Raw genomic sequence first — 12570 nt, 5'->3', positions numbered from 1 at the left:
CCCTCCCCCCACCCTTGCTTCCTCGCTCCCGCCCCTCCCTGTGGGCAGGGGACCTGCACCCTCCCTCCGTGGGGAGGCTCTGTTAACTCTGCTTCCCCTCCAGCTGTCGCCCTGCTCCTCCCCTGGCTCAGCAGATCAGTGCGTATTTCATGCTGTCGGTTTCCCCCGACTGCTCTGCCAGGAAGAGTTCCCTGTGAAATCCGCCGTGGCCCGCAGGGTGGCTCAGTCTGGAAGGTGCCCGGCCTTGTTCGGAACAGGACAGGCCCGAGCAGTGTGGGGGGACTGGGCTTGCAGTGGAGGTGTCACCGTGAGGCGGTGCTGGAGAGGAGCCACCCTTCGCTGCCTGCCGTTCCTGAGCGCCATAGTGTGGTGCCTTGTTTGCCACTGGGGAGGAGGCTGCTCTGTCTGGCAGGACGACTGAGGGAGGCTGGGAGCTCTGGACGGGAGGGAAGGGCCCTACGAGTGCGCTCTGGCTGCGCCTCTGCTCGCGGGCTTGTGCGTGAGGGAGAACCACCGACAGACCAAGCCCACAAGCTTAGTGACCGTCACGGCAGTGTCACAGCTGCATCGCCAGCGCTGCCAGTGTGTAAGATAAAGGGAAGAGAGTGTGTATATTTTCCAAGTTTTTATTGACAACCAAAATTATGCATTTTCTAAATGTTGAATGAAGAAATGGATTAGAAACCGAGTGGCTGTTAACCAAGTCGTGGCATACCATGCTAAAGAAGCGTGCCTGGGAACCATGGGAAAGGCCTGGCCGCGTTTTTGTCTTAGAGGCCACTTGCGCTGTGGGAAGATTTCTGTTTATGTAAAGCTCTCTGATAAGGCACCAGCAGTGCCAGGCGGTTTGATTTGAGTTCCCGCGGGACGTCCCGGTGGGTCGGGGGCCGGTCCCGAGGCTGAGCCACTGGGCTCGGCGCCAGGCTGGAACTGCCCTGGGGCACACAGTGCTGCTCACCTGGGAGCAGGGCTGAAGGGAGGTCGGGCACTGCTCAGGACAGGTGTCCCACAAACCCGAGGAGAAGGGAGAAGACGCAGCTGTCTCACCAGAACTGGCGTGGGTGCTGCCCTTGGTGAACTGCGAACTTTCAGCTGTGTCTAAAGATGTGCTTCCTTTCCTCAGCTCCCGGAAATGCTGCATGGTGACGGGGACAATGAGGAGCATGGCTTCTGTCCCGTGGGGCAGTTCGTCCTGCAGAATTTAGGGCTGCTGTTTGGGTTCGCCATCATGCTGATCATCGCGCTCTATGAAGACAAAATCGTGCTCGACATCCAGTTCTGAGGGTTTTGGGGAGGGAGCCCCCGAGGACGCGAGCGAGGGTCCCTGGCGGCGTGCACTGCTCACGCGTCCCGTAGATTGAGCCCCGCCCCGAGACTGGTGCTCAGCACGCTCTCCCCGAGGAAAGGGATGTTTGATGTTCGGGACAGGAGAAAATGGGACTCCATGAACTAGGGTCAATGTATGTTTGACTTTTTAAAAAGTAATCATATAAAACACTAAAGTAGTCTCCTTATTAGTAGAAACTTCTGTGGCTATGCAGAAATAAAAATTGAACCAAAAAATCATTTAAACCTTAAGGCTATTCGAGAGGAACTTTGGGCGGACACGGCTGTGTGTGCTAAGGGTGAAATGTAGTGAGTGCCCTTTATTTCAGCTCCATTCCTATGGTGATAGGGATCAACTTGACACAACTTTGAAAGCACGTAGTAGATAGATAGGAGCTAGAGGAAAGCTCAGGCTGCGCAGAATATGAATTAGCATCGGGGAGACCTTATTCTTGAATCTAGAGTTACTATTTTTGTATATATTTGCATAGTGTTTAAACTTGCAGCCTAAACTACTGAAATTTGTGATTGTACGTTTGTGTGAGCTTCAGTTTAATGACAGATTCATAATGGTTCTTTGTACTATTATAATACTTGGTGTTTGGGGTATTTTTCTGGTTTTTTTAGACTGTAATTTTGTTTTTGTTTGGGGGAGGTGAGGGTGTCAGAGCATGTGGTCAAATGTTTTTTCCTTATGATTACAACCTTCTAGAATATATCAAAGATGTGAACCCAAACATGGTCAAAACTGCTCAGTTTTCCAACTTGACAGTACTAACTAGGTTATTGGGAAATTCAAGTTCCAAAGGTTCACATCCCAGTTTGGCATTGGAACCCAGGCACCTGCTGTGACTGGCTGTAAGTTGCAAGGCAGAGAAGATCCAAGTTTACAGCTGTCTGGACTGTGTGGCGAAGAGTCACCTGCGCAGTGCCGCGACAAACCCATCCACACTAGGCAGTCATGGGATCAGAACCTGATCCGAAGGCTCTTGGTCCTTTGTGCCAAGACGTGCTACGGGTGCCTGGTAGGGACCGGTTTCTTGCTAGGTGCCCATTCTGCTGCAGTCATCTTGCACGTGACTTGTGAGAAGCACAAGCCACATTTCTCCTTCCTCTGGCGTGGTGATCTAGCACTAGCCATGCATGTAGACCTTGTTTACACTCTGTGCCCATGGTTTCTCCCTCATAGCCGGCCAGCGTGCCTGGCGCTGTGCCCACAGCTGTGTCTCTGTCTGCCTGGCAGCCAGAGCAGCTCTGTACTGATCTTCCCGCTCAGACATGTAACAGCCAAACTCTGCATTCCTTGTGAGACGTTTCCACTGAGTCCTCTTCTCCACCCAGTTCTTCTCCTCTTACGCTATGGACTTTCAAAAAACAGCCGAACTTCGAGAGCAGCACACCCATGCTGGTGTTAACAGATTATCGCCAGTGTTTCTTCCTTGCGCCGCAGCAGGGGAGCAGACGTGTTACATCTTTAATTTATGCTTGAATCTGAAAATTACTTCTGCTTTTCTCGTGGCCTCTTTGTAGTAAAACAGAGTATTTTTTTTAAACCACATAGATCGTTTTCAGCATTGGGCACTGAACTGGGACAGCCCGCATTTCATTGCTTGGCCCGTCGAGCGACCTAGCAAAAAGGTGCTGACGTTTTATTGAGTACTGCCGACTTTCAGTGATCTTGCTTTCTGAACCAGGAATCGTTCATTTTGGGGGTTTTATACCCAAGGAGGATTCTGCATTCCAGCTTTAAATCTGCTTCATTTAAAAGCAACAGCTGGAATATATTCCCAGTCTTAAAAAATAAATGCCTCATGTAAAGCAGATAGGTTATGCTAAGGTATATAAAGTTTTATATTCTCTCAGAAGTGGTATTATCTTTCTTTGCTAGATTTTCTTAACTTCGTAAGAGGTCTGTAAAAGTTGCTGCTAGTATTTTGCTAAGTTCCACCAGTGGTTAGTTTTCACATCATTTTTCTGGTGCAGAATTTCAAGTCTTACTAGACAATCTTAATTCCACTACATTTCTGTTTGGCTCCAACATTCCATCAGCTTGACCAATCTAATTTTAACATGGGTTTGTTGGAGGTCATTAATGTTACTTGTACAACGCTGTCACTGTGTGACATCCATATGAATTTTGATGTATATCACATTGCATTTAATCAGCTGTGATTATGCTTAGAAATACTATAGTAGCTATGTGCAGTGTGAACTTTTTCCATTAACAGTAAGTTAGTGGCTTAATGTGATTATGGTTCTGCAAGGTGATTCTTGCTAAAATATCTAAAACTTTTTGTTGTAACCGAAATCATTTTTTAAAAATTTATAAAGCTGGAAATGATCATATGCTGTTTTTTCATTGTCAACAGTGCTGTGTCATTTTATGTATGTTCCTGATGCTCATGGAACTCTCCCAAAATAAAGTTATTCGAAAAAAGAGCAAATACACCAACGTGTTTCCCTTACTGTTCCATAACATTTCCTTACGTGACGTGTCAGTCATTGTGAATGTGGGCTGCCTTTGTACATAGGAAATTCAGAGTTAAGAATACTATGCAGATTTATTGAAGCCAAAAAACTTGCTTGAACAAAATTCTTTCTACTCAACTGTCAAGCAGAAATGGGGCCAAGGAAGTGCCCTGTGGAGCTTAGGAGTTGAGCTGACACAGCAGCGCGACGCCCCGGCTGATCCAGTGCTCCCTGGGGTGGTCAGAGGGGAGCACCATGGCGATCACGAAGTTGGTGGAGTGGCCCGTGGTGGACAGCGTCCCTCTCCGCTCGCTGGTCTTGTACAGCGGTGCCACGTAGCTCGGCCGCTCGGGTATGTCTGCCCGCTTACAGGGCTTCAGCCACATCTGGAAGAAAGAGCACGACACCCCCACATCGAGGTTCCGGTGAGGTACGCCTGCCAGGGCCTGTGCTGGCCCTGCTGGATTTCTTTTTTTCTCAGCACTGCTGTGGTTGCGTAAAACAGAGTAGCAAGAGTGCTGCAGAGCCGCACACGGGTGCTGTGTGCGAGAACCAGGCAGTGGACCCTGCCGTAGAGACTGGGACGTGGCTGGCTGTGTGCCGTGTGGGGCCAGCACAGGGTGGCTGCCCTCGTGCCTCCTTCCCCATCTCCCACCCCCTCACAGACCTCTGTTGCTAACAAGAGGAAAACTGCTGCTGCCACTGCCTCTGCGCACCCACAGAGATGTGCAGCAGCCACAGGGCCTAGGAAGTCCAGAGAGAAGATGCCGCGGGGCTGGCCTTGCTCAGCTAGCACCCATTCCCGCCTGCAGCTGCCTCAGATGAGGTGAGTTCTACCCATCTCTGTTGCAAAGCTCTCCTCCTGGATCAGCAGCAACCACAACAGGGGAGGGAGAACTGCGGGAGCCCCCAGCTGTTGCCCTTCCCTCAGGGCACACAGCCCGAAGTCTGCAGAGAAGCACCAATGCTGGATGCTCTCCGCTCTTGTTCTTGCGTGGGAGCACCTGGCAGAGAGGATACAGGTGCCCAGCTCTGTCCACAGCTGGCACTGCCAATGCAAGAATCCAGGAAAAAAGTCCCTGTCACTCATCTCCCAACATGCACAGCTGGGGAGGATCCTGCACACATGCACGGGAGAGGAGTCACACTTTGCTTTCCGTGCACCTTCACAGGTCCCCGTATCCGCTGACCACCTTACCTGCTCCCTCACCACTGACAAGATGGTACGAGTGCCACAGAGGGTGTTCTGTGACCACTGGACCTGTCCCTCCCCATGAAGGACCTGGATTCACACCATTGTCTAATCCAATATCCCTCAGGACCATTAATCAGCCAGTAACAGACACCCAGCCAAGCAACAACCAATGTTGACAGTGCCTGAGGAGACCCCACCACGCACAAGGGGTTACCACTCCTTTTACAGCTGGAACCACACAGGTCACCCTACAGACTCCTGTGTACAGTATGTTTGCCTGAACTGCGAGTGTCCCAGCCTTGCAGGTCTCACAGAGATGATTCTCCAGCTCTGCTATGGCACAGTGTCCAAACTCAATCATCACAGCTAAAGAAGCTATAGGGAGGTGACACTATGACACAGGACTGCAAATAAAAACACTGCATAACAAGACATACTCCACAACACATCATCAGGATAAAGCCACTCCTAAGGGTGGTGGATACTGCACCATAAGCACCTAGGACTGTAAGGCAGGAAAAAAGTTAATAAAACACCTAAAATTCATACTATAGTAATATCTCAAAGATACCAAACTAAATGAAATGCCTGATAAAGTTAAGAGAATGATCTTTTTCAAGTGCCATGATAGCCAAGAGGATACAGATAAACAGTTAAATTAGGAGGACAATGTAGGACATAAAATCCAGCAGAGATTTTGAAAAAGATCTTCGAAATGCTAAGTTTTCCGGGTCAGATAAAATTCAGTTCAAAGACTGAACGACAGACTAGAGCAAGGAAAGGAAAAGAATACTGCAGCTTGAAGACAGCTCCTTTGCAATATTTGCATAGAAATAAAGGAAAAAATGAGAGCACAGAAGACCTTTCAGATAGCCTTAAAATATCTGCATCAGCACCCAAGGGGCATAGAAAATTCCGTTCCATGAATAACAGTACAAGACTTTACTAATGTCAGGAAGCTCCAAATAGACATAAACAGAAAAGATCGTCATGGTATAAAACCACCGAACAGAATATACACATATATATTTTAGTATATACTATTAATATATATTAAAATTTGCAAGAGAAAAGTGCCAAGTCCCCTTCAAGGGCAATCCTGTTCGATTAATATCTATCCCTCTGAGCCAGGAGGCATGAAATAACTTTAAGTCCTGAAAAAGAATTGCCACATATGATTACTATACCCAGCAAAGCTATCTTTCAGGATCAAAAGCAAAATATGAACCTTCCAAGATAAGCAAAACCTAAGGGAATTCATTCCCACCAGATTAGCCTTACAAAAGAGATTCCTATAAGGGAGTCCTTAAGAGAGTCCTACACTAAAAAGTGCAAGAAAGATAAATACCATCACAATAACATGTGACTATATAAATCTTACTAGAGGAGTAGATGTACAAGTGAAAAAAAGTCAGACTTTATCAGCACAGTAAAACATCAAACCATATAAATGAAAAAGTGGAAGAAATGAACAGAGTATTCAAAACATCTAGAAGAAAATCGGAGATAGGCACAAGTTCATACCTTTCACTAATAGCTATGTGAAGTCTTAATTGTCCAATTAAAAGATGCAGATGGGCTCCAATAAAAGATATGTTGCCCAGAAGAAACTCACCTCACCAGTAAGGACACACTTCCTACACTGATGGTTAAAGTGGACTGGTGGACTGTCGACTTGATTGGCTTGGGAGCCACCTTCGGAAATTGGCACACTTCCGGGTGTGTCTGGGGGTGTCATGGAAGGTCATGTTGATTTCCTCTCCCCTTTCTCTCCTGTTAAATTGGTTTTTTGTTTTGTTTTGTTTGAGACAAGGTCTCACTTTGTAGTTCAGCTCACCTTGAACTCACTATGTAGCCCATGTGGCCTCAAACGCAGTGGCAATCTTCCTGCCTCGGCCTCTCAAGTGCTGAGATTACAGCCACCAAACTCAGATTTCCCTTCTTCTCTTGCATCGTTCCCCTGCTCTGTCTTCCTAGCCACCATGATATAAACAGTTTTGCTCCACCGTGTTTCTACCTTGGAACCAGCTGTCCATAGACTGAATAAACTAAGTTGTGGGCTTTAGTACTACTGTGTCCCAGAAACAGAAAAGCTGATTAGTACATGCACCATGATCAAGTTGGTTCCATTCTGAAGATGCAAGGATGGTTCAAAGTGCACACAAACATAATACATCACATAAATGGAGTGAAGGATAAAAGGCGTATGTTCATCACAATAGATCCCCAAAATGCCCTTGATGAAATTCAGCATCCTTTCATGGTAAAAGCCCTGAACACATGAGCTATAGAAGGATCATACCTCAATGTAATAAAGGCTATCTATGAGAAACCCGTAGCAATAGGGAAAAATTGAAAGCATTTCTTGTAAGAGCAAGACAAAGGTATCCACTCTCACTACTCTTATTCAATATAGTGTTTGAAATTTTACCCAGATCAAAGAGAGATGAGAGACAGTAAAAACGAGGTTACAAACAAGAAAGATGTCAGGTTATCCCTATTTGCGGATGATAAATTCTATACACACAAAGACCTGAATACTACCACAAAACTAGAGCTTTAAAAAAAATTTTGCCAACATACAAAATCAGAACTTTTAAAAAAGAGGCACAGAAATAATTTATTAAGCAGAGTTAAAGAAGTACACACAGGAAATAGAGTGCAGGCCCTCAAGAAAAAGATGCACTGTGCCCTGACCCTAGGTATATTTATACCTTTTGGGGGTGGCTGTCTGTGAAATCTGTGAATCTGAAGAATGTATGGGCTCAGCTTCGGGGTGAAAAGGGGTTTCCTATGCCTAAGAGAAGGGTGCCACGATGCTATCATAACCTAGAATAACCAGTTGTACACCAGTTAGTTAAAAAGGACTTTGTAAGAGACATTTAAATAAACCTTAAGTATCTTAAAACTCAGTTTGAAGCAATCAAAAGCCTGACAGCAGAAACACAAGAAATTATCTTGAGCAACTCTAAAACCTTTGTTTTTAGCCCAGGTTTTGTAAGGTTTTTATGAGGGGCAGATCTGTTTTAGGCAACTGCTCCTCTCAGCCACGGAGGGAGTCTGTCCTTGGTCCCTGAGGTCCAACAGGTCCTCAGGTGAAAAGTTTTCCTTGTTTATAATTTTTTACACAAAATTATACATTATAATTTTAATCCTTGCTAACCTTAAGAAAATCTTCAGTAATTTACAAAAATACATTTAATAAAATCACCTATCTTCTTTTTACAAACCTCAAGAAGCCAAGAACACTTGAATTTACATTTAGCTACTGCTCACGCAGATGTTTTATTATAAACATTTATACTTCAACTTACCTGTCCTAACAACTAATTTTATATTATTTGTGAAATCAAGATATTAAATAAACTCAATTAATACTCATTGATTCTCTGCCCAAGGAAACCCTGAAGGATGTTATACTTGAAACAGGAATAGCAGATGTTGTGTCTTTCTAATAAAGGTAAATATGAATGTGACTGGCAAAAAACCTACACAAAATGTGTATCGGTAATTTTAAGGACATTTTATTTTACCAAAGTCCAATTTAAATTTTTTGGAGGATGCCTGGATTCCTGGGTGCATATAGAGCCAGGTACATTAACCACATTTATCCATCTAAGCTTTGCATCACTAAATTTTAAGGCTTTTATTTCTAAGCTTTGTGTAATGCTGATCCTGGCATGTTTCCATCATCATCACTGGGTTTTCAAGAGACTCTGTTAATTGTTTCTGAACAGCTCAAATATAGAGGGAGATCTTTAAGGGGAAAATCTGCAAGGATAAAAAGAAAATATGAGCTAAAAAAAAATGCAGCTGCAAACACTTGAGCTAATGATTACACACACAGATTCACAAGTGGAGAAACACCACTGGAAGAGGAGAACAGCACTGGAAGAGGAGAACAGCACTGGAAGAGGCGAACAGCACTGGAAGAGGCGAACACCACTGGAAGAGGAGAAACACCACTGGAAGAGGCGAACACCACTGGAAGAGGAGAACAGCACTGGAAGAGGCGAACAGCACTGGAAGAGGCGAACACCACTGGAAGAGGAGAAACACCACTGGAAGAGGCGAACACCACTGGAAGAGGAGAACAGCACTGGAAGAGGAGAAACACCACTGCAAGAGGAGAACAGCACTGGAAGAGGAGAAAGAGCACTGGAAGAGAACAGCACTGGAAGAGGCGAACACCATTGGAAGAGGAGAACAGCACTGGAAGAGGAGAAACAGCACTGGAAGAGGCGAACAGCACTGGAAGAGGAGAAACACCACTGGAAGAGGAGAACAGCACTGGAAGAGGAGAAACAGCACTGGAAGAGGCGAACAGCACTGGAAGAGGCAAACATCATTGGAAGAGGAGAACAGCACTGGAAGAGGCGAACAGCACTGGAAGAGGAGAACAGCACTGGAAGAGGCGAACACCATTGGAAGAGGAGAACAGCACTGGAAGAGGAGAAACAGCACTGGAAGAGGTGAACAGCACTGGAAGAGGCGAACAGCACTGGAAGAGGAGAAACACCACTGGAAGAGGAGAACCACTGGAAGAGGAGAAACAGCACTGGAAGAGGCGAACAGCACTGGAAGAGGAGAACAGCACTGGAAGAGGCAAACAGCACTGGAAGAGGAGAACAGCACTGGAAGAGGCGAACAGCACTGGAAGAGGAGAACACCACTGGAAGAGGATAAACACCACTGGAAGAGGAGAACAGCACTGGAAGAGGAGAACAGCACTGGAAGAGGCAAACAGCACTGGAAGAGGCGAACAGCACTGGAAGAGGAGAACACCACTGGAAAAGGAGAACACCACTGGAAGAGGCGAACAGCACTGGAAGAGGCGAACAGCACTGGAAGAGGCGAACAGCACTGGAAAAGGAGAACACCACTGGAAGAGGAGAACAGTACTGGAAGAGGCGAACACCACTGGAAGAGGCGAACAGCACTGGAAGAGGAGAACACCACTGGAAGAGGAGAACAGTACTGGAAGAGGCGAACACCACTGGAAGAGGCAAACAGCACTGGAAGAGGAGAAACAGCACTGGAAGAGAACAGCACTGGAAGAGGAGAATACCACTGGAAAAGGAGAACACCACTGGAAGAGGCGAACACCACTGGAAGAGGCGAACAGCACTGGAAGAGGAGAACACCACTGGAAGAGGAGAACACCACTGGAAAAGGCGAAACACAACCGCATTCAGAGTGCTTCCCAACACACAGGGCTGCTGGATCAGAATCCCCTTGCCCGTTTCAAGTCCAATCATAACAGACGAATCAGAACTCTCCCTAGGTTACCAGGAGCACTGGACGTTTCTTCTGTAAACCACAGGGTGCTCTTGGCGACGCCGTGCAGGTCCCTGTGCCATCATGGGACTGTCAGGAAGAATCGGAAGGAGAGAGAAGAGCTGCAGACTACCGGGTGGGCTCTTAGTGCCTTTCCCCTCCCTGTTACAGAATCGAGTTTGAGACCTGTCTTTTCACTCTGTAACTTATATTCAGGCTACTCCGTGTTACAGATAAAAATCAGCTTGAAAAAACTCCTCTGTTTTAAAACGGTCCTCATTCTGTAGTGTGAGCTCCCCACAGTCCTGAGCACTCCCGCAAAGCGACAGAGCAGCAAGGGTCCTTTAGGTCCTCTGCGGTGGGCGGTGGCTTCCTTCCGTCAGCACCAGGAGCCAGACCTTGCTCTCTGCTGCAGATCTGCCTGGGCCTCTGGAAAGCGCGCGAGCTTATCAGGCACCTGGGACTTCTGGAGCGACACAGACAGACACAGTAGAATCCTGGAGATGCCTCTGACTACCTACCGAGTGAATCCTGGCACAGACAAGGAGCGAAACGCAAGGATGAGATGGTTCTAAGAAGCAAAAAGAAACATGGAGAAGAACGGGGACTGGCGACGGGAGAGGCGTGGCCGGCCAAGCCCAGAGCGAAGACGGCTGTGGAGAGGGTCTCGGAGAAGACACCACCTGCTGAAACGGCCTGGCCCTGGGGCTGGGGGAGCAGCTGTCACCCCGGGCCTCAGCAGGAGTCCTGGTGAGGGTGGCACTGCCGGTCGAGTAGGAGAGGGGGCTGGATGGCGCCCCGGGACCCAGTGACCGTCCTCCCTCACCACAGCATGTCCGTGGGCAGAACAGACAGGGAAGGTGTCCTCCCCCGGACTGCATTCTGCAGGCCAAGGGAAGGGACTAGAAATCCACCAGTGTCTGATTCACAAGTCAAGGACAGAAGGGGCTTTCTCTGAAGGGAGAGAGGTCACACAGTGAGGCAGGCCAGTGGGTGCTCTTCTTAGAGGAGCCTCTGACTGCCGAAAGGGGAAACTAAGAAGTAGAGGTCGAAGGGGAGAGGACGCCATGCAATCAGAGACCAGGATTAAAAGAAAATTGGTGCCTCAGTCTACCTCCTGGTGGCTCAGTGAAACACAGGACTGGATGCAGTCTGAGGACAGTCCCTGCAGGAGGGGCTGGAGACCCGACTCACCACCAGGGAGTGGGTTCGTTTTCAGGACACACAGTGAAGGGCAGGGAAGAGGTAAGACAAGCTGAGGAACCACACATCCAGAGAAGCAGCGCAGGCCCAGACAGCCGGAGCTTACAAACAAGCCCGCTCCAGCAGCAGGACATAAAATAGACATAAAAGAGCCGGGTGTGGTGGCGCACGCCTGTCATCCCAGCACTCGGGAGGCTGAAGTAGGAGGATCGCTGTGAGTTCAGCCTGGGCTACATAGTGAGTTCCAGGTCAGTCTCAACTACATAGTGAGACCCTGACTCAAACCCCCCCCCAAAAAAAAATCCCCCAGCAAAAAAGACATAAAAATCAAGAGCTTTTCTATGTACCAATAATGGGCTTAAAAAAAAAAAAAAAACATGAAAGCAATCCCATTCACAATAGCCATAAGAATAATGTAAAATACCTAGGAGTAAACTTAAGGAAGTGAGAGACCTCTCCAGTGAAAATTACACAACACCAAAAAAAAAAAAAAAAAAAATGAGGACACTACAAGCCAGAAAGACTCCCTCAGATAGTGGATAGAAGAATCAATAGTCACACGGGCATGCTACTGAACGTGATCTACGGATTCAATGCAATCACCATGAAAATGCCAGTACTGCTCTTCACAAAAGCAGATAAAACAGTCCTACAACTCAGAGAGAATCAGAAACGACCCTGCACAGACAAAGCAATCCTGAGCGAAAGGAGTGAAGCCGGAGATAAGGCGATGCCAAACGCAAAACACGCTATGGTAAGAAAACGGCCTGGCAGGACCCAGAAATAACGCTGCGCACAGCCGGGGTCCGAGGCTCACTCGCACCGGGTAAGAGGCAGCCCCTTCGGCAGTGGTGTGTGAAAACGACTGAAACTGGATCTCGTCTCTCGCTCTGTGAAACATCATCTCACAGTGGACTGAGGACCTAAATGTAAGAGCTGAAACCTTGAAACTGCTAGAAGGGGCCACACGGGGATACCTCCAGATCCCGGCACAGGGGAATTCCTGAGCGTGACTCCAGTGGCTTCGGAAATAACGGCAGGGACTGCCAAATGGGATTGCGTCAAGTTAAACACATTCTGCACAGCAAAGGAAACAATCC

General features: G+C 47.4%; 2 protein-coding genes across 3 annotated transcripts in view; one reads left to right on the top strand and one right to left on the bottom strand.

Moving 5' to 3' along the window:
* Window positions 1–3664, top strand: part of Slc39a10 (solute carrier family 39 member 10) — a 31663-nt gene extending 27999 nt beyond the window's left edge. The window contains exon 10 of the mRNA XM_033756282.1: window positions 1124–3664. Coding sequence (XP_033612173.1) covers window positions 1124–1282 — 159 coding nt within the window. The 3' untranslated portion in view covers window positions 1283–3664. The remainder of the gene's footprint in view (window positions 1–1123) is intronic.
* A 118-nt stretch (window positions 3665–3782) lies between these two features.
* Dnah7 (dynein axonemal heavy chain 7) overlaps window positions 3783–12570 on the bottom strand; it is a 211976-nt gene continuing 203188 nt past the window's right edge. For both annotated transcript variants that reach the window (XM_010631953.2, XM_010631954.3), the window contains one exon: window positions 3783–4181. In XM_010631953.2, the coding sequence (XP_010630255.1) occupies window positions 3975–4181 (207 nt within the window). In that variant the 3' untranslated portion in view covers window positions 3783–3974. The remainder of the gene's footprint in view (window positions 4182–12570) is intronic.

The sequence above is a fragment of the Fukomys damarensis genome, unplaced genomic scaffold (genome assembly GCF_012274545.1).
Source record: "Fukomys damarensis isolate Sample0158 unplaced genomic scaffold, DMR_v1.0_HiC HiC_scaffold_26, whole genome shotgun sequence".
Lineage (NCBI taxonomy): Eukaryota > Metazoa > Chordata > Mammalia > Rodentia > Bathyergidae > Fukomys > Fukomys damarensis.
This window is presented reverse-complemented; position numbering and strand designations above follow the sequence as displayed.